Source organism: Ceratotherium simum, chromosome 22, assembly GCF_057802395.1.
Source record: "Ceratotherium simum simum isolate JZ-2026a chromosome 22, ASM5780239v1, whole genome shotgun sequence".
NCBI lineage: Eukaryota > Metazoa > Chordata > Mammalia > Perissodactyla > Rhinocerotidae > Ceratotherium > Ceratotherium simum.
Window position 1 is genome coordinate 25185224 of NC_141921.1, and position 22239 is coordinate 25207462.

A 22239-nucleotide genomic window follows, 5' to 3' on the forward strand; every position below is an offset into this window, starting at 1 on the left:
CTTGGGATTCTTTTGGTTGCCAAGTGACAGCACACCACTATTAAACTTGCTTAAGCAATAAGATGGACCATCTCACATATCCAAAAGTGTAAGCTCTGCGTCAGAGCACCAGCTCCTCTTCTCTAGGTCACTCATGGCCTCAGTCACCTGTTGGCTGCATCCTTAGACTGGGAGCAAGGTGGCTGCAATTCCAAGCATCGCCACCAAACACATCCACACCCAGCAAAAGGGGCAGATTGTTTCTGAAAGTGAAGAGAACCTTTCCAGAAGCCCCTTTCTACCATAGCCTTCCCCTCTGGTTTCTCAGATCAGAGCTGTGTCACACGTCCAAGCCCAAACCACAACTGGCAAGAGGAATACAACCACCACAATGGACTTGAACCAAATGGGACTTACTCCTGGAGTGGGCTGGGGTCAGCCTTCCCTTGGTTACATGGGGAAGGAGGCACCTGAACAAATCAGAGCTCTGACTGCAACGAACACTCGAGGAATGGCTGTCGCACAAGCAACCAACTTGTTTCTGGCAATGATGGGGACACAGGACCAGGTGATGATGTGATGGAGGACACGTAACCAGGAGAGGAGTAAACTTTGAAATGTCTCTTCAATTGTACCTCAGTAAAGTTTAACTCCAGTGAAGACATTTCTGGAGGAACCAGAAACTGGGGAGCCACCCTCAACGCCTCCTTCTCTCTCATCCCCATGTCCAATTCATTACAAAATTTCATAGTGTCTATACTTTCAATACCCTGGCCTTCTCTCCTGATCCAGTCATGGCCCCAGTTCAGGTCTCACCTCCCGCAGGCACTATGACAACAGTGACCTAACTGGTGCCCAGTATTTCTTCCTGCAATCCACATCTTTGCTGCTGTCATTCAGCTACATACTTTTTCTGTGTGCCAAGCACTGTGCATATGCAGACACATCGGAAAGGGTCCCTGCCTTCACCTTGTTGATGGTATAATGAGCATCTCCCTGACTTCCTGAAACCCACATCAGACCAGATGATGCCCCTGCTTGAAACTCTAATGCCTTCAGAAAATCCTTTACCATGACCTTCAGCACTCAAGCCCCTTCCCTACCCCACCTCCAATAGTACAGAACTGCTTGCGCTTCCCCCAAATGTGCCCTCCCCTTTCACGCCTCCATGCTTCTGCACATGCTGTCCCCTCCACCTAGAAATCCCTACGCCCTCTCCATCTGGCACACGAGACAAGGTCTCCTATTACTCTTTCTTCCTCTCTCCTGCTCCAGCCCCCCCCGCCCCCCCGCCCCCCAAATATAGCACTCCAGAAATGTTTGCTGAATGAAGAGAACTCCTTGAGTCAGACGTTAGCCAGGGCCAGGACTGTCCAAACTTCTCCCCCAAGCTCTCCTTAAGAAAGTGAAGAGGAATTAGGAGTGTGAGGGTCTTGAACTTGCTCTAAGCCAGCAGGGCACTTCTCGAGTTTTATCTTTATATTTTATGCAAAAGTTTTATTCTATGCAGATTACACGACATATCCTTGTTTGTTTTAACACAAAATATTTTTCCCCTGTATTCAAGTTGATGATCCAGAAAGATGCCCCACGTTTACTGTTATCCTCTTAAATTAGCTGTCCCCGCCCCCCACCCGCCGCAGGGACCCTAAGACCTAGATGTTGTTCCATGAGCAGACCCTGAAGGAACAGCTGGGTTTCGCTCCCCTGGGAGAAGGAGAATAGTGGGGGCGGGGAAGGGGTCCTCAGGCTGGAGCCCAGGCCCCGCCCCTCCTCCCCCCGCCCGCCGCGGGGGCGGAGTCGCTTGGGCCCCGCCCACGGGGGCTGGGAGGGAACCACGGCCGCCGGCCGCTCGGGCTCGGCTGGTTCCGGGTTGAGAGGCTGCGCTCGGACCGGAGCAGTGGCCGCTGAGCTGGCGAGGGTAAGGGGCCGCGCCGGGAAAGGTCTTGGGGCCGGGAGCGGGCAGCTGAGCGTGCTCGCACCCCTCCGCTCCTCTGCCAGGCACAGCCGCGGTGCGGCTCCGCCAGGCTTCCCTCTCTCCTAGATTTCCCCATCCCTATCTTCTCCCCCTCCCCCCACCGCACCCATCCCGGGAGTTCAACCCCCCCCAAGGCCTCCGCCCCCCTCCTGGATCCCTTTCTCCAGCCACCCATTCCTTCGGGCTGTCCCTTCCTCTAGAACCTCCTTGCCGGGAGACCCTTCCCTCAGACACCCACGGCCCCCTCCCTCCAGCACCCATCGCTCCGGATCACCCACTACCTTGAGCCACCCTCCCGGGCTCGCATCCCGGGTAGTCTCTACCCTGAACCCCTTCTTCGAGTTTTTCGAGGGCAGCTCAACAGCCCCCCTTCCCGGACAGCCCCCTTCCTTCTCCTGTAGCTCCTACTCCTGCCTCTCCAGGCCTGCTCCCCGCACCCGTCCCTCGGTGCTGCCCCCGACAGCGCCGCGCTCCCTCAGCCGCCCCCCTGCATCTCCGGCCCCCCTCCCCGCCGCCCCCGGCGCCATGGCATGTAGCCTCAAGGACGAGCTGCTCTGCTCCATCTGTCTGAGCATCTACCAGGACCCGGTGAGCCTGGGCTGCGAGCACTACTTCTGCCGCCGCTGCATCACCGAGCACTGGGTGCGGCAGGAGGCGCAGGGCGCCCGCGACTGCCCCGAGTGCCGGCGCACGTTCCCCGAGCCCGCGCTCGCGCCCAGCCTCAAGCTGGCCAACATCGTGGAGCGCTACAGCGCCTTCCCGCTGGACGCCATCCTCAACGCGCGCCGCGCCGCGCGACCCTGCCAGGCGCACGACAAGGTCAAGCTCTTCTGCCTCACGGACCGCGCGCTGCTCTGCTTCTTCTGCGACGAGCCCGCGCTGCACGAGCAGCACCAGGTCACCGGCATCGACGATGCCTTCGAGGAGTTGCAGGTGCGCGGCCCGGCCGGCCTGGGGAGGGGGCGGAGCCGGGCCAGGGGCGGGGTCAGGGCTGGACCGTGGGCAGGGCCCAGTCAGAAGTGTCTCGGGGCGGGGCCGCCGGCAGGGTCAGGGCCCTATCAGATTAGTACGGGGCGGGGACAGGGCGGGATCGCGGCAAGGGGGCGGGGTGTTGGGGCGGGGCCTTAGGCGGTCTGTACTGGGCGGGGTCCGAGGTAGACCTGAAGTGGGGGTGGGTCCGCGATTGGGATAGGTCACCGGTGGGGTGGACAACAGAGATCAGAGCTGGACCAGTTACCAGGCTGGGGCAGGGTTGGGGACGGGGCTGAATCAGAGTTGGGCAAGGGCCGGGCCACTGTCAGGGGGTCTTGAGGGCTGGACCTGTAGACAGGGCCCGCATGAGAATGGTTCAGGGCAGAATTAGGGACAAAGACAGAGATGGGGACGGGAACACAGCCAGGGCTAGGCAGCGCGGGGGGGCCTCCATCCAAGGATGGGTCAGAACTATATGGAATAGCTCAGCTCTCGCAGGCTTGGTGGCAACCATGTGGCGGGGCTCCATCAGGTGCATCAGGACCCTGGGGGCAGTACCAGGGCCAGATTGTACTGGGTGGGTAGGATTAAATCTAACAGAGGGTCTAAGTTAGGGTCAGCAAACTACCGAGAGGGTGGATTTGGGAGCCAATGGCTAGGCTAGGGTGTGTGAAGGGTGAAGGCTGGGATCAAGTCCAGAGACTGTAAGAACCATTTTGGGTTTAAACCAGAGTAGAGGCTATGTTGAGAATGGGGCCAGGACTTGAAGATTCGAGATTTGGAGAATAAAGCCCTGAAATGAGGTGATTGGAGAAAAGGGAGCAGGTGGACCTCTAGGAGTCTCCAGGGGCTTTTGATGACCTCCTTGGCACCCACATCAGGAACTTTGAGGACTAAGTGGAACAGTATACGCAGGATAACATGAGCATAGTCAGCCTAGGACTATAATTGGTCTCCCTTAAACCTTCCCATCTTCACTGACCAACTCCTACTCAACCCTCAAGGCCCTGTGCAAACGTCCTCTCTGTGTAAGCCTTCCCCAAGCTCCACTGGCCAAAAAAATAGCATGAGAGCCGCATTTTCCCAAATGCTCACTGTTAATAAGTGTAACGTTTTAAAAAGAAGTGTTCCAAGATCAACTATATTGGGAAATATACTATATTCTCTATCCCCCCCATCCCCTGAGGATTCAAAGTGTGCATTTGCATATTAAAGGCTTGGAGAAATCTTATAGCAAAGAAACCCATTTTACTGTATTTAATGAAATGGTTCCCAAGCTTACTTGAGCCTGGAATCTTTTTCTCAAGCTAAACCATTTAAATCCAGCAGCCCCACATCTCTGGCCTTGGAATCCCAGTCTCGCACACAGTTCCCCAGAACAGGGACAGCCTCTTATTCGTCATATCTATGACCCAAACCTGGCACAAGGGCTGGCCCACAGTATACACCAGTGAAGGCGGAATGAATGAATAAATGAGTGACCGACCCTGGCCTGAGCTGGCCCCAGACTGTGGAACCTTTGGAAGCGAAGTTGTTTTTTTTTTTAATTGAGCTAAAATCGATCTATAACATTACATGTTTCATGTGGAGAACATTTTAATTCAACTTCTGTGTATGCTACAGCATGCTCAACACCAAAATCTGGTTACCATCCATCACCATACAATTGACACTCTTGACCCATTTCTCCCTCCCCCTTACCCTCTGGTAACCACCAATCTGTTCTCCGTATCTATGTGTTTATTTATCTTCCACACATGAACGAAAGCATATGGTATCTGTCTTTCTCCGTCTGACTTATTTCACTTAGCATAATATCCTCAAGGTCCATCCATGTGGTCTCAAATGGCAAGATTTCATCCTTTTTTATGGCTGAGTAGTATTCCATTGATATCTACCACACCTTTATTCATTCATCTGTTGATGGACACTTAGGTTGTTGGAAGCAGAAGGTTTTTGACTCAAACGTTTTATGAAAATGCAGTGGGCTAACTTGGGAACTAATGAGCATTCTGACCCTCAAGACGCTTAAGCAGGAGCTAAGTAACTCCTTTCTCCCGTGTTGTAGGGGGTCCCCCCATATGTGAATCTCTGTGAGTCGGCCTGCACCTAGCAGATGCCCATGGAGATGAGAACTGGCCCCAGGAGAAATGGCCCCATGTTCCCCAGCACCCCTCCCTGTCCCTTTCATCCCCAAATCATGACTGACTCCCTTCCTGTTCTGGCTGTCTGAGGATGGAGGCCCCCTCAGAGGGTGAGCAAGGGCTGGGGGCTCTGCGAGCTTGCACAAGGCTGGCGTTGGTCCTCCACCCCCAGAGCCCCTTGTGTGTCAGGCACTGGTGTCCCCATCTCCCCATCTGTGAAGTCTCATAAACAGGGAGGAGAAAAGAATCTTTGAGGACTGGGTGCAGGTTGTGAGAGTTTGAAGGGACTCTGTCTGAAACCATCTGGCCAGCCTCTTCATTCTATAGATGTGGAGACTGAGATCTGGAGAGGTGATGGGACTTACCCAAAGCCACACAATGAGAGGGCCAGGCTAGAGAGCACAGCCTGACCTGGCCAGACCCCTCCCCTGCCGCTCACCCGCTCCTCTCTCTGTCTGACTTTCTAGCTGGAGAGGCCTCTGCCGACCGAGCCTTGCTTCCTCTGACTGCAAACCAAGAAATCAGAATTATTGTTTCGGGTTTTTGCAGTCTATTCTGTGTCCTGGGGAATGCAGGAGAAATTGAACGTACATTTTCTCCAAACGTTATTAAAAACACTTTCATGGGGCCAGCCCAGTGGTATAGGGGTTAAGTTCACATGCTACCCTTTGGTGGCCCAGGGTTCGTGGGTTTGGATCCCGGGTCTGGACCTACACACTGCTCATCAGGCCATGCTGTGGCGGCGTCCCACATACAAAATAAAGGAGGATTGGCACAGATGTTAGGCCAATCTTCCTCACCAAAAAAAAACTTTCCTTCTTGGGTGAAAAGAAAAACAGGACTGCTACTCACTTACCCTCTAGTGTACTGTCCTGGGGTCAGACCCACTTGGGTTCCAAACCTTCCTTCAGCACTGCCTGTGTAACTCAGCAAGTCACTTCAGGTAAGCCATGATGCTCTCATCTGTAAACTGGGGTCAGGATGATTCTTTCCTACCAGGATTTTCCTGAGGCTGACCTGAGATGAACCTGCTATTTGAGATGCCCGGCACATGGATGGGGCTGGGTCAGCATGCACTCCCATCCTTGCTTCTTCTACCTGTGAGAACTCATGTGCCCAGCTGGGTGAGTGCCCAGACTCGCCTCTCTTGCCTGAGAAGGAGGCCTTGCTTTGCTGCCTCCTTTGGGCTTGGCAAGAAGGTGGCAGAGAAACATCCCTCCCCATTGGAGAAGTGAGCACCTGGGTGATGTTCGAGCCACTCCCCACCCCCACCTGCCTCTCCCTCCTGGTGAGGAAGCAGGGCTCATTAGCTCCTTATGCACTGGGAATGAGGCTGAGCCTGCCCGTCACACCCCCTCCTCTCCTGGCAGCTGGCGGTTCATCCCCAGGGCTCTGGGAGCCTGGACTCGGGCCCCTCTCCTGGAGAATAACAGACGCAGAGCTGGCAGGGCCTTGGAGATCATCTGGTGCAACCTTCACTTGACAGATGGGGAAATGAGAGGAGGAGGGAGGGGACCTTGCCCAAGGCCTCGAGGCCAGACGATGCTGGGCCTGGGCTCAGCCAGTCTCCTCACACCCCGCCTAGCAGTTGACCTGGAACTTTTACATTTATTGTAAATCCTGGAGGCAGCAGAGCAGAAAGGTTAAGAGCTCTGACTTTGTACTTGGGCAGCTCCCATCCTGGCCCCTACTGTTTTCTGCCTGTGTGACCCCAGGAAAGTTACTTACCGTCTCTGAGCCTCAGGTCCCTCACTGACAGCATGGGAGCAATGGGGTTAGGATTAAATAAGATGACACTTGCAAGAGCTTAGTACTGCACTTGGCACCTAGTAAGCACTCAATAAATGACAGCTCTAGTGTGTTACATCGTACTCTGCACTGTTGACATTTGGGGCCAGATAAGTCTTTGTTGTGCGAGGCAGTGCTGTGCATTGTTTAGCAGCATCCCTGGCCTCTACCCACTAGATACCAGTAGCACTCACCCTCCAAGTTGTAACAACTAAAAATGGCTCCAGACTTCATCAGATGTCCCCTGGGGTCCAAATCACCCCTGGAGAACTCTGACCAAGAGAAGTCGTACTCAGCTTTCCAGGCTCAGCTCAAATATCACCTCTGCCGTGAAGCTTTCCCTGACTTGCCAAGCAGAATTGCTCTGTACTCCAGATTCCAATACTGGGGTCAGATCCTGGCATCATCATTGATAAGCCGTGTGTCCTTGGTCAGGTCTCTTCACTTCTCTAAGCCTCCGCCTGCTCATCTATAACAAGGGGAGCTTTCTGGGAGGATGTTGTAAGGGGTAGGGATGCTGTATCAGATGTGCCTGATACTGTGCCTGGAGCACGCAACAATTTTAAAACATCTTTATTTTTTACTATAAAATTAATATAATAAACAGAGCTATATAATGTAAAAATTAAAATCCCCCCGTAATCCCATCCCATAGAAAAACATGGTTAGAATTGCTTTACAGTTCTACAGAACTTTTCTTGTGTAAATAGCATGTGATTGTGTGTGTGTGTGTGTGTGTGTGTTGGTGTCCCTTCCTTTTTCCTTTTTTCACCGCTGAGCACCGGACGACACAGCAAAGGGGAGGGAGGGAGTCCCATCTCAGAAGGGGTTGGGGCTTCTCAGCAGTGCTTACTGAGCCCTAGCCCAACGCCTAGGACTGTGCTAAGCACGTTTCTCGGATTACCTCATTTCATCTTCCTAACACCCTGCCGAGTGGGTACTGTAATTTAATTTGCTCCTTTTACACATGAAGAATCAGAGGCATTCAGTGACTGGTTTGGTCGCTGGGCTGGTAAATGGCAGGGGCTGGATTTGAAGCCAGTCTGATGAGGCCACTCATAGCCTCCAAGCTGCCTCTGAGGGCCGGTAGTGTCTCCCCCACCCTGCCTGTCTTTGTATTTTGAGTACTCAGCACAGGGTCAGACTAAGGGCACTGTCTGTGCCAGCTGATGCGCCGAGGGCAGGTGGCTGGATGTCATCTTGGTCAGGCCTGGCACCGGCTCTCCGGCCATCTCAGCTTCCTAATCTCTAGCGAAGGGGTTGGATTCAGTCCCAGCCACCCCCTCCAGGCCTCATGTGACCATTGGAGCCTTTCCCAAGGTCTCCTTCACGCCAAGGGAGACAGTGTTGGATCAGCCTTGGATGGGAGCCCTGACAAGCTGGGCATGGTGCGATCCAGAGACACTGAGGCAGCCACACGGGGAAAGAGCTGGGTTCAGGGACGGGGTTCAAATCCTGCCTCCGGTTCTTCCAACTGAGTGGGAGGTCCTGCCTTCTCTGCACCCTTTCCCAATCTGGGAAGCGGACGTAAGAACAAGACTGTTAACTTTATGTGTAAAGGCACTTTATTTTGTACCGTGGACAGGGAGGCAGCCAGGTTGTCCATGTCCTGGGGAAGCAGCCTCTGCTGTTACTTTTCCCCGGAGAGGGCAGGATTTATGTGCAAACAGCAGCCTCCATGGGGGCGAAACTGGCTGAGTCAAACCAAGGGCTGGCTGGTGGCATCTCCACTTCCCTCTTCACAGGTGTCTGTGGGCAGCCAGGAATGTCCTGTTCATCCAAGACACCTTAGCTGAGCAGAGGAGAAACTTAGAGTTGATGTGGGGGCCCCAGAACATTTATTTTATAGAAAGCAAAGAATCTGGCAGGGAATGACAACAGGGGAAATAATAACCATTATAAAAAACAATAGCCAAAGTTTATTGGGCACTTGCTCTGTGCCAGGTGCTGTTATGGCATGAATTCTCACAACAGCCCTTTTTCCTTTCCCTCTTCCCTGAGTGGGACTAGGACCAGCACCATCTCACAGATGAGGACACTGAGGCTGAGAGGTTCAGTTACTTGCCCAAGATCACACTGCAAGGAGGAGGCAGAGTTGGGATTCAGACTCGAGTCTCTCTGGCTCAGAACTCACCCTCCTCACCAGTACCCTAACTACCTCAGGCAGCATCTGAATGGGGAGGAACCTCAGAAATCATCCAGTTCCCCCCCTCCCCACTTTCCTGCTGGGGATACTGACTTTCCCAAAGTTGGTCCAGAGCTCAGCTCCCAGACTCTCAGTCCAGTGGTGTTTTCACAGCATCATTTACCTTGGGGACTGGGAGCTCTGCTTGGACACGTGGGGTGGGTGTGGAGAGTTTGCAGGTGGGTTCCATTTTGGATTCAGGGATTCACTCAATAATTTCTTCAGTTGGCATTCCTGCTGTGGCTACTGAGGCCAGGCCCTGTGCTGGGCCCAGGAGAGAACGGAACAAGCCCTGGCCATGCTGTGGTTCTCTCCCCTGCTCTCTTTTCTTTCCCTCTCTCTCAATTAATCCTCACAGCAACCCTATGAGTTGGGTCTCATTGCCCCATTTTACAAATGAGGAAACAGGTTCAGAAACTGCCTAAGGTTACACAACCACTAAGTGTCCCTGAAGCTGAAACTCACTCAGGTTATCAGAGTCTGACCAGGAACAGGCGTGGAGGTGAGCAGGTGGTTTGTTGTGGCCAGAGGAGAGGGTGTGTGAGGGGAGGCGAGAATGAGAAAGTGAGGATCGACCAGCTCAGGAAGGGCTTGAAATGCACCACCGCCCACCCCAAGGACCCTGGACTTGATCCTGAAGATGCTGGGGAGCCAGGAACAGGTTTGAGCAGGCGAGCGTGGTCTGGCCAGGTCTGCGTTACGGGGCAGTGTGCAGGTTGGACTGTTGAGAGAGCCTGGAGGCAGGAGCCAGCCAGGGAGTGTTGCCAGTCTGTGAGGCTCAGAGTGGACAGGGAGGGGTGGGGCTCAAAGATGGAGAAGGCATACAAGAGTTCAAGTCTGTCGGGGGGAGCAGGAGCATCAGGGGTTGAAGAGGGATTTGGAAGAAAGGAGAGGAAGTTCAGTTTGCTGTGTTAAGATTTCTGGCATCCTTGGGTCAGAGAGGGGAAGAGAGAGCAGTACCAGGGCATGGAGAAGGGGAGAGGGCCTTGAGAGCCTAGTGTGTGCCGGCGTCATGCTGGGCCTTTTCGTAGGGGTCATCTCGTTTAACCTCATCACAACCTCGTGAGTGCCTCTTATCCCCATTTTACAGATCAGGCTCTGAGAGGCAGGAAGAAGTGATCTGCCCTAGGTCATGCAGCTGGGATTAGAGCCCAGGTTTTTCTGACACCAGAGTTCATGCTGTCTCCACTGGGCAGCACTGCCTGGTGAGGGAGGTGAGAAAGGTCCCTGAAGCCAGGGCGAGCTGGCTTCCTGCAGCAGCTTTGTCCTCAGGGCCGGGAGAGGGGTGGCCTCACAGGAGGGGAGGTCTGACCTTGGGGACGTGTTAGCCCTGGCTCTCTGTCCTCCCACAGCTGCAGCCCCAGTCCTGGCATCTTTAGACCTATGGGAGGCCCAGAGCCTCTCAGCTGACGTAGCTGCATAATTGCTGCTCAGGTCTGCACCAGCCCTGACTCTGCCTCACCCCCTCCAGAGGAAGAGGGAGCCGTGGCTCTGCCCTCTGAGGTGCGTCCCTCCCGTCCCCTCTTCCTGCCTTGCCCCAGCTCTGATGGGGCCCTGCAGAGTCCAGCTCCCCCAGGCTGACCTTCAAGGCCTCCTCCACCCCCCACCCTCACCCCAGCCAGCTCCACTGGCCTTTCCAGCTTGTGACTCCACCCACCTTCACATACCTGGCTCCGGCCAACCCCAGCTGCCCCCCACTTCCTGTACACACCACGTGTGCCCCTGCTGAACTAGTTCTCTGCACCTGGAATGCTCTGGCCCCACCCCAGAGACTTGAAGGAACTCTGCCCACCCATCTTCCCTGGTCCTTCCATCAGAAGTCAACCCTCTCCTGGAAGCTCAGTTCTGAGTCCCTATTTCACATATTGTGATTATTATGATGATAATGACAACAACTAGGAGCGACTGAGCGCGTCCTGTGCATCATGTCAGGCCGTCAATTAAGTCGTCTAATCCTTATGACAGTCACAGAGCTCGTGTTGCCATTAGCTGCATTTTACAGATTTGGAAACTGAGGTGGAGGGAGGGTGTCACAAACATAACCAGGGGTGGGTCGGATCCTTGGCAGTCCCTCCAGGTTTATCCTGTTCTCCTTATAGTCTACCTATTCATGTTTCTGTCTCTCCATCTAACAGCACGCTCCTTGAGGGCAAGAACTGTGTCGACAGCCCCCTGAGTGGCTGGCACAAAGTGTGACCATGGTGCCCAGACACGATTACTGTATTGAACTGAGCAGGAGGCACAGTGGCCGAGTGGTTTCCAGCATGGCTTTTGGAGTCACTCAGAGCCCTATCTCTGCCTTGTATGAGCTGTGTGACCTTAGGCAAGCTGCCTGACCTCTCTGAGCCTCCATTTCCCCCTGTGTGAGATGGAGATGATAAAGGCACTAACCTCGTGATGTTGTTGTGAGAATTAGGTGACCTGACACCTGTGAAATTCACACCCATACCATGCTACCTCCAGCCCTTCTGGTTCTGAGCCTCTGGCATTGCCAATGTCCTTCCTCCTGGTTAGCTCTATCATTAGGAGTTTATCAACAGCTTCTGTTTCCTGTCTGACCTCTGCTGGGAGTAAATTTTCTGGTTGGTTCTCCTCTGTCAAGCTCTGTGGCCATGGGCCAGTCAGTCCCTTTTCTTGGACCTCAGTTTTCTGTTCTAGAAATCCAGGGGGTTGGACCAGATGGTCCCTGGGGCCCCTTCTTGCTCTGGCCATCTGAGGAGGCAGGGAGGGGCCTGGACACAGCGAGGGGTGATAACATGGAGAAGTGACCAAGAAGCCTCATGTGGGACATGGTGGCCACTCCGTCTCCTGAGCACCCAGCATATGCCAAGCTCTGCCCTATGAGGCTAAACACTTTTTACTGTTATCTCATTTCACCCTCCCAACCTTAGGCGGTATTGTTATCCTCATTTCACAGATGAGGGACTGGGGCACAGAGAGGTTAGGGTGCAAGGTTACACAACTAGTGGGTAGCAGAGCCAGCCTCCTCACCCAGGTCTGTCTGATCCCAGGCCTGGAAGGAGACCCTGGGGGATGGGGGAAGGAGGAGACAGAGCTCAGGCTGCCTCCCAGTCCTGCTCTGTGGGTTATAGGGTTTGGTTTTCCCAAGTTAGCTGTTCCCTCAGGCTGGGTAGCCCTCCTGTGGGGAGCTGCTTGGGGCCCTCTCTGCCCTCCCTCCCTTTCAGAGGTGAGCTCTGACCCAGCCCAGCCTCTTCCCTGGGCTGATTTATTCTGCAGACTCTTACGGAGGTCACTGTTTGCCTGGCCCTTCCTAGGTACTGAGAGTGTGAAAATCTATCAGACTCAGTCCCTGCCATCAGAGCCCACAATCTCGTGGGGGAGACTGACAAGTAACCTTGCAATTAAAATGCAGTGTGCCATATGCAGTGTCTGAGGGCAGCATGGAGAGTTTGGGATATGGAGGTGACATTTGATTGAGGTCTTAAGAGATGAGTTTGAGTCTAACAAGTGGAGAAAAACATGTGGGTGAGCATTCCAGACAAAGGGAATAGCGTGTGCAAAGGCCTGGAGGAGAGCACTGCAAGATGCTTAGTGTGTCTGGAGTAGCACTGTCCAATAGAACCTTCTGGGATAATGGAAGTGTTCTGCATCTGTGTGTCTGGTGCAGTAGCCACTCGTCGCATGTGGCTATTGAGCACCTGAAATGTGCAGCTGAGTGCAGTTGGTACAACTGAGGAATGGAATTTTCAATTTTATTTAGTTTTAATTCATTTTAATTTAAAAGCAGTGGCTGGTGGCTACCATATTGGACAGTGTAGGTCTGGACCAAAAGATAAGGCTGGAGAAGTTTGGGGCCAGTGGTGAAGGGCCTGGCGCTTCCTTTCTTCCTAGACAATGTGAAATCCTACAGGGGGCGAGGGGGGCCGACAGATGCATGGACAGATCTCTCCCTTAGAACAATCATTCCACCTGCTCTGTGGGGCACTTGGAGTGTGAGAGGCAAAGAGGAGCCTGGGGCCACAGTCCAGAAAAGAAGTGATGAAACCCAAGCCAGGGGCAGTGGGTGTAGAGAGGAGAGAACAAATTCCAGGGTGAACCTGATGACCGATTGGATTGGTGGGGGGACAGTGACAAGGATGACTCCCAGATTTCTGGCTTGGATGGCGGTGGGGGCTGGGGGTGCCCTTCACAGAGATGGGGAACATGGGAGGAGGAGCAGGTTTGGGACCCCCTAACACTCTTCCAGCATTCACTGATGTTAATATCTGTGTCTCCGTCTTCCTCCCAACTTGTCTGCACCCCTCCTGAGGCATCACAGGTTGGGACGTGTTGTCCCTCATCCCTGTCACTGACACAGCACCAGGTGGGGCCCAAGGAGGCCTCAGCACGTTTGTGGAACGGGCAAATGCGTGTTCCATTGCTTCCAGAGCCCAGGAGGAACGGGCAGGCCTGCTCTCCTTGTTCCCTGGCCTTGAAAGCAAGGAGGAATTGGTCCAAGTCCCTTGGGTGCTCTGTGCAATGTGAGGAACGCGGCCTCCAGGGCAGTTTTCTCAGAGAATCAGAAGAGCTGCCTGGTGGCTGGGTCTTTCATGGACCCACGAGGACCACCAAGGGGGAGGATTGTAGCACTTGGCCCATCGCCTCAAACATCTGCGTCTTAGCCACACTGTGTCCCAAGCTGGACAGACCCCAGGCCATCAGGGACGGCTGAGGAGCAATCATTCTGCATTCCTCGGTGAACGAGGTTCGTCTGCTCCAATGACCCAGATGCATGTGAATCCATTAGGAATGACTTTCAGCTGTTAGTAATAGAGACCTGACTCAAGTAGCTGAAATTCAATGGGGGTGTATTTCTCTCTCATGTAAAACAAGTCTATAGGAAAGGACTCCAGGGTGTGCTGTGCTGGCCACTTGCACTGGTCACTGAGCTGATTGTGCAAATCTCTTCCCAGCTCTGTGTCTAGTGACCTCACGTTGATAGCTTGAAATCATCTTTGGTTGGAGCACTTATACCACGGAAATTGGCAAACACTATAAATTAGGGCTTTTATTTCCCCCAGAAGGCTAAGCCTCCTAGCACATAACTGAGTCCACTGATGGTGTGGCTACCCCAGTTAATCAGGGACCCGGGCTCCTTGCTTCTACTTCCCTGGTTTTAGATTGTGACTTCCGTCCTTATGGTTGCCATATGGCCTGAGATGGCAACCAGAGCTCCAATCATTCTGTCTATGCAGGCTCTCTACTCGCACAAAACAAGCTGTTCTTCTTTTTCTATCTAACTCTTATTTTCACGGCTGGCTCCTCCTCATCCTTCAGCTGTCATCTCAGGTGTTACCTCCTCAGAGAAGCCTTCCCTGACCACCCTACCTAAATTCCCTGTCCATCCCACACTGCATTATTTTCTCTAGAGCACAGACTATAATCAGTAATTATCTGGTTCTTTTCTTATTGTCCTTGTTTACTATCTGTCTTCCCCACTAGACTGGAAGATTCCTGTAGGCAAGGACTGTGTCTGTCTGGTTCTCTACCATACCCCCGGTGCCTCAACAGTGCCTGGTACATAATAGTTCTTCAATAAATATTCGTGGCATGAATAAGGGATAGTAAGCAAAGATAATTTTGTTTTCTGCGTTCTTCCCTTCGCATGTCTTCATGACCATTTTCCCAGGTTGCTACCTAGTCTATAAAATTAGTCGGACTAGATGTCTTCTGAGGGCCCTCCCTGCTCTGACGGATGAATAAGTGGGTGGGAGGTGAGTGAACAGGTAAGTCAGCTCCCTGGCATCACTCACAGCCCAGGCTGACTGGGGAACCCAGGCCCTGCTCAGAGGCCGTTTCCATGGAAATTCATTCACAAACTTCCTTGAGCCCCATCTCAGTGCTGGGCCGTTGATGGGAGCAGGGGATGTGGAGAGGGAACCATAGGGGCCCACCCTGGAGGACTCATGGGCTAGTATGGGGATGGAGGAAGGACAGACGGAACAACTAGCTATGATACTATGGGCCAAATGCCCCATAAGTGCAGACCGCTGGACCCTGTACTAGGGGACACCCGCCTCCACACCCATTCCTTCATTTGACAAATAATTATGGAGGCCCTACTGTGTGCTAAGCACTATTGTAGGCACTGGGGATAGAACAATGAACAAGCCAGACAAGATACCTGCCCTCATGACATTCACCTTTTAGTGGAGGAGACGAGCAATAAACATACCACCAAATAAATGAGCAAGATCATCTCAGAAATGGCGGAAGGTGCTGTGAAGATCAGGAAACAGGGCATGTGACACAGGGTGTAAGGGATGCTACTGTACCTGGGGTGGTCAGGCAAGACCTCTCTGAGAGGCAGCATCTGAGTTGATAAATTAATAATACAAAGGTATCACTGAGAGAAAATCGGAGAGTGGAGCGCACCAGCCAGAGGAACAGCAAGTGCCAAGTCACAAGGCTGACACAAGCCCAGAGTGACGGAGGAAGAGGAGAAGGCCACTTTGGCTGGATGGGAGTGAGGGGACAAGGATGGTGGGGACAGGGATGGGACTAGGGTGAGGGAGTGAGGTGGTTGCTTCAGGTGCAAGATTGAAGCAGGCACCCCAAAACTCAGTCATCGAGATGAATATTTAATGCAATTGTTAAAAGTCACAACTAATGCAAAAAATCTCAGGATGAACGAAGTATCAAATTTTTAAATAAAGACACGATCATTAGCAGTGACATGCTGAGGTGTGTTGGAACCTGAAGCAAAGGAAAACTCAGTCATACTGACCCTGTCCTCATTCAGAACTATATGTTGTCTGTCATGGATTTTTGTTGTCGTTGTTCACTGGTGTCATCATGGCAGAAAACGTGTCATCTGGTGTCAGGGTCATGGTCTCCAGAACCAGACTGCCTGAGTTCCAATTCTGGCCTTACCCTGACATGCTTAGCTGTATCCTTTGGGGCCAGTTTCTTGACCTGTCTATACTGGTTTCTCCATCTGAAAATGGGGATAATAATAGTGCCTACCTTGGGGTTATTGAGAGGATCAAATGAACCGATACCAGCAAAGGGCTGAGAACAGTGCCTAGCCCACTGGAAGGGCTCAGGGAATGCTGGCAGTTTGTCGTTGCGATGGACAGTGGTACAGCCTTGGTTCCCATGGGAGGATTCTCAGCAAGGAGTCCTGGCCAGCAGATCAGGGTGGGGCAGAGTGCATGCGGAGATAGATTGGAGACAGAGAGACCAGAGCTCCTAGGACACAAAACTCCAGATGAAGGATGAAAAGATGAGAGGTACTTAGGAGCCAGACCTTCAGGACTTGGTGGTGGTTGAGCTGTGACGGGAGGAGGGTGCTGGGCCAGGTTGTGGGATGCACCGGCAGCCGCCAGGCCTGGGCTCCACGTCACCACGGAGTGCCCCATCCCGGCCTTGTGTTGTTCCAGAGGGAGCTGAAGGAGCAGCTTCAGGCCCTTCAGGACAGCGAGCGGGAGCACACGGAGGCGCTGCAGCTGCTCAAGCGACAGCTGGCGGAGACCAAGGTGAGCCTACCCTGGGCGCGGGGACGGGGCCCGCTAGGAAGAAGGGGGCGGGGCCTGCTGGGGGTGGAGCCGAGGCTGGGGCTTCGTGAAGGTGGGTGGGGCGGGTCCCACGCCAAGGGGACAGAGGGCAAGGATTTGGGCTAGTGCCAAAACACGGGTGGGGCCCTTTCTCCCTTCCAGCTCTGGGTGGAAACTGAGGTAGGAACAGAGACCCTCCGGAACCCTGGCGTCCTGCAGGGCTGGGAGGATGTACCAAGTATCTCTTTCGTCTCTCCTTATTAAACACACTCCTTGCCTGAGGAGCCCACCCTCCTGATGGTTTGTGGCCCAGCCCTGGTATCATCTCTCGTCTTAAGCTCAGGCCATGGGATATGGACTCTGAAAAGTAGGGCCAAACCCTGCGCTCTCTGGCTACCATGGTTTGAAAAGAAAAGCCTTTTTTCTTGACCCGTGAGGAAAGCACAGGTTCTGATCCAGCCACTACCTCGCTGTGTGACTTTGGGTAAACTGCATACTTTTCCCGGCCCTCGGTCTTCCCATCTCGACAGTGCGGGCCCTGCCAGGCTCCTTCCAGCCGTGAAGTGGTGGTTCCTAGCGCACTTCCAAGGGGCTCCCTGTAAGTCCCCGCCACAGACATCTTACTAACTGGAGAAGCTTTGCTCTGATTTCTGCCCTGTCTTTCTGGGACCAAGAACTGGGGACCCAGGCCCGGCTGCTCAGCTCTGCGGAGATTTCAGACTGGCTCCACGTGTTAGCATGGTGCTCGGCCAGCAGCAGCTGGAGCAGAGCCTTAGGAATGCTCTGGGTCTCTGAAGGTCACCCTGGGGCCCAGAGAGGCCAGTGGAGATCCAGATTTGTGCCCCAGCTCAGCCACCAACCCGTGTGGGGTCTCAGGGAGGTCATGACAAACATTTCTTCAGAGAACATTCTGGAGTGCCTCTGGGTAGGACCCTCAGCGGGCGCCAGATGAGAAACAGTCACAGGATTCTGGCTATTTGCTTCTCACAGCCTCAGTTTCCCCATCTTCCTGGTGACTCGGCACCCTCTGAGGTGAAGAGAAGCAAATGGAAGCCTCTATCTGGATGAGAGGGGAATATTATGGTCTGTTTCTTCTCCCTAGCATTCCCTTTTCTCCACCCCCCATTGTTTTTCTCCGCTGACCTCTTCCTCCCCTGCTTTCCTGTCCATCTGTCTACCTCTGGGGGGTCCTGTGGGGCCGCCTCCCCCTCCAGTTCCTGAGCTCTGCTTCCTGTCTGGACTGGGGTGTTTATACAAGAAATGCCTACGAATGCTTTGGAGGTCGTATTTCACCTGGTGCCTGACTCGGCTTTCCTGCAGCGCCTACCCCTCCAATGGCCCGGCCTGAGGGCCTGTCTGATCTCCCTCCCCAGCCCAGTGTTTTCCTTGGTCGGCCCTGACGGAGTGACGCATTCTTGGCAGGGTGATTTTCTGAAATGGCCCAGCTCCTCCAAGCTCCAGTGTGTTCCCAGGGATGTGGCGGGCTGGGGTGGGGGCTGCTTTCCCAGCCTTGGTACCAAAGGGATTGGGGGTGGGATGGGGGTGACTCTGCCCTAGAAAGAACTATAGTAAACGGGCCACACCACCTGAGCTGAACCTTTCTCTGTGCTAAGAATGTGTTTCCCATGCATGGTCTTGCTGAACCCCACAGAATGTCACCTCCGTGAGGGTGGGACTCCCCAGAACCTAGCACAGTGCCTCCTACACAATAAATAGTTGTAAGAACAAATGAGTAGGGGGAAAAACACCTTTTGGGGTAGGGACTGTTGTTATCTCCATTTTATTGGCAAGGAAACTGAGGTACAGAGAGTTTGAGGGACCAGCCTGAGGCCCTGCAGCTAATAAGTGGCTAATTAGGAACGTACTGTCCAGTCCTGTGATAACCTAGTGCATATTCCAGCCTCATGCTGGGATCCTCAGCAAGATCTAGGGCCTTGTGGTCAGCAAGCCAGGTAGGTCCAGAGGACACGTCGGGGACATACTTGGTCCTGGGGACACTGGGCCCCCACCCTGGAAAGAAGATGGAGTCTGCACCCATCTCTGCAGAGCAGTCTTGGGCAAGACCCTTCCCTCCTTCTCCTTTCAAGCAGTTCCTTTCTGCCAGCCTTGTGCCAGGCCTTGGGATGGGCACGGCGGGTGCAGGGCTGAGGAAGATGCCATTCCTACCCAGGAGGGCTTCATCCATTAGCCAGGGAGCCACATAAAATGTGTGACAGTGTATCAAGAGTATTTACAAAATGCTCTGGGAACGTTTAACTATTTAACTGCCTGAAAAAGTTAGGGAAGGTGTTACAGAGGAGGTAGCTTTCAATCTGGGTCTTGCAGGATGAGTAGGAGTTTGCCAGTTGAATAAAGGGTTTGTTTGGGGTGGGGGTGGGACATGTCATTCTAGGCAGGTAGAATTACAATACAGTGGCACTAGGGAGGTAGTTGGGATCAGATTGAGGACTTTGAGTGCCAGGCTAAGGAATTAGGCATTTTATTAGTTGTTAAAGAACGAAGAAAGGTTCCTAACCGCGGGATGGGCTGAGACCGTTTGCACATTAGAAGGATCGCTCTGGCAGCGAGTTTGTTGGCCAAGACATGGAGTTGGCTTGTGGACTGAGTGAGCTGGAGGGCCTGTGGGACCCCAGGGGGACGTGTGGAGGGGGCAGTTGGAAAGAAGAGCGTGGTGCTCAGGACACATGCAAGGCTGCCGATAGGGAGCCATCCTCAAAGCAGTGGGAGTTGACGACGAGGGAGGCCAGGCAGGGTGAGGATGGGAGGAGCTAGCCTGGAACATGAATGGCAGAGGGAACAGCCACAGAGGTGGGACGCAAACCAGTATTTTCAATTAGTAGAGAGGGGCCAGAGGGCCAAACACTGCTGCAGAGTGGTCGAGGAGGAGCCAGAGGGGTGGCCCTGGGGTCTGGGGGCCTTTGGGGGACAGTGGCAGATGGTACAGGAAGGGCAGGCCCCATCTTCCCCATCTGTGACCTCCCGTTGCAGGAGCCTCAGCCCTCCCTGGGCGAGGGGCTCGCGGAGGCCACAGGCAGCCTGGTTGTTCATCCCCAGTCTCTCCCCCACCCCCTTTGTCTGCCTGGCGCTCTGGGTGGGCATGCGCAGGGAGGCTGGCCCACTGCCAACAGCTCTTCCTGCAGGCCGGCAGCCGCGACGACGGATCGGGGGGTGGGGAGCAGGCCCTAATTGAGCCTTTGTCAAGCCTCCCACAGAGCCCTGGGCACTGAACACAGCGGGGTCCCTGACTTCATGAACTCCCAGCCAGAAGCCCACAAAGTAAAATTGCAGAGGCAGGCCCCACACGCTGCTGCCGCCTGGCCGTGCTTCTGTACCCTGGGCCGTCCTGACTCGTGCTGTTCCCTCTGCCTGTTCCGCTCACCCCCAGCTGACACCCTGCCCATCCTTCAGGCCCTGGCTCAGAAGCCGTCTCTCCGTGAAGACTTCTAGGACGTGCCTGTTAGAATTGATGCCTTTTAATAACCAAGCTCTTTCTCTGCACCTCAGACGATGCCCTGCGTTTTGTGAACATTCCCTCATTTAATCTTCACCGTGACCCTGCAGTGTAGTTGGGTTACCTTGTCACAGATGAGAAAACTAAGCTTCAGAGGTATTAGGCGGCCGAGGCTGCCACAGCGGGAGACCCAGAGCTAGGATTCTTACCCAGGCTGTTGGGCACCGAAGCCTGTGCCCTTCACCACTCAGCCCCTCCTGGGCCTGGCAGTCCCCGCAGGGGCAGAGAGAACCACGCGAGTCCACGCTTGCCTCCTCTGATAGTGGCTTTAACCTCCAGCTCTTGTTCCAGAAATCTGGGCAGCATCCTCACACTTTTCTCTCCTGCACCCCTACAGCCAGTCAGTCACCAGGGGCAATGAGGCTCCCCCCTAAATGTCTTTCAAGCCGTGTCTCTCTGCTGCTCCTCTCGCTCAAGCCCCATTGTCTCACCCGGACCATTTCATTAGTTTCCTAACAGGGCACAAGGGACTATCTGCTGTCCCTGGCCACGCCAGTCCTTTCATGCCACCATGCTTTTGCACGCGTGTACCATTCCCCCACCAAGCGTGTCCTTTTCCACCCTTTCCTCTTGGCGTGCTACAGCTCTCGGTTTCCTCCTCTCACCCGGGGATCGCCAGATCTGCTCTCCCTGCCATAACCCCTGCTGACTGTCCCCACAGTCTTCCACCAAAAGCCTGCGGACCACCATCGGCGAGGCCTTTGAGCGGCTGCACCGGCTGCTGCGCGAGCGGCAGAAGGCCATGCTGGAGGAGCTGGAGGCCGACACGGCCCGCACGCTGACCGACATCGAGCAGAAAGTCCAGCGCTACAGCCAGCAGCTGCGCAAGGTGCAGGAGGGGGCCCAGATCCTGCAGGAGCGCCTGGCGGAAACCGACCGGCACACCTTCCTGGCCGGGATGGCCTCCCTGTCTGAGCGGTACGTGCTTGCCTGCCAGGGGCCTTCCCAGGCGGATCTCCCCTCCCTGGCCCTGCGGGGTGGTGGGAATGGAGGCAGGTGGGTGGTTAGCAGAGATTTCATTCACGCAAATCTTCATCAAACGTTTACAGGACGTCTGCTATGAGCCAGAGCCTGGGCTAAAGGCTTTATGTGTTTATATTATTATATATATAATATTTATAGTCACATAGTATATTACTTGAGTTATGATACAATATATTATATTGCAAATATGTGTTATTTATATTATATATTATTTATAATAACATTGGTATGATATATGATAAATAATAATATTTATATTATTGTAACCCGACTAGCCCCCTTGGAGGTAGTTACGACTGTCATCCTCATTCACACATGTAGAAACTGAGGCCCAGAGAAGCTAGACCACTTGGCCAAGGCCCCTCATCTAGGATGTGGGGGAGCCAGGATTCCAGCGCAGGTCTCTCTGGTCCCATAGCGCCTTTAATAATAATAGCGCTTTATCATTGGTTGGTTGATGATCAATACTGATAGTTAACAGCATGTATTTGGTGTTGACCATGAGCCAAGCACTGTGCTAAGCACTTTACATACGTTGTACCATGCAGTCCTCACAATGAGCCAGGAAGGCAGGTGCTATCATAGGACCCATTTTAAAGATGAGGACACTGAGGTGAAAGCTAGAGAGCCTGAATCTGGTGTGGCAGACTTCACAGGCGTGACCTCACCCTTTGTCAGCCCCCCTGAAGGTGGCTGTAGGGCCCCCAGTACTGGGACAGGAATGCAGCCCGCAGTGCAGCCTGCTCTCTTGCGCCCCCTCCAGGCTCAAAGGGAAAATCCACGAGACCAACCTGACGTACGAAGACTTCCCGACCTCCAAGTACACAGGCCCCCTGCAGTACACCATCTGGAAGTCTCTGTTCCAGGACATCCACCCAGGTAAGGCCCCGCCGCCCACCACCGAGAGGGCCCCGGAAGAGGCAAGGTTATCACGGCTCGGAGCCAGGTGGGTCACGTCCCAGCCCAGCCCCCTGCTCTACACACAGCTTGGGGTCAGGGCTGAGGGATGAGGAGAGGGTCTTGCTGGGCACCTGCACAGTCACTCAGCTCAGAGAATCCTCATACAACCCCGTGAGAGAGGATCCATCAGTGCACCCACTCTCCAGATGAAGAGACTGAGGCCCTGGGCCGCTCACTCATTCATTCTATACGTATGGTGTATATTGAGCACCTCTCTCACACCAGACACTGTTCTAGGTGCT

At 53.9% G+C, this 22239-nt stretch overlaps 1 protein-coding gene across 1 annotated transcript in view; it reads left to right on the forward strand.

Moving 5' to 3' along the window:
- Nucleotides 1–1842: 1842 nt before the first annotated feature.
- TRIM62 (tripartite motif containing 62) overlaps nucleotides 1843–22239 on the forward strand; it is a 31329-nt gene continuing 10932 nt past the window's right edge. The window contains exons 1-4 of the mRNA XM_004425918.3: nucleotides 1843–2890; nucleotides 16429–16524; nucleotides 20715–20971; nucleotides 21801–21916. Of these exons, the coding sequence (XP_004425975.1) occupies nucleotides 2483–2890; nucleotides 16429–16524; nucleotides 20715–20971; nucleotides 21801–21916 (877 nt within the window). The 5' untranslated portion in view covers nucleotides 1843–2482. The remainder of the gene's footprint in view (nucleotides 2891–16428; nucleotides 16525–20714; nucleotides 20972–21800; nucleotides 21917–22239) is intronic.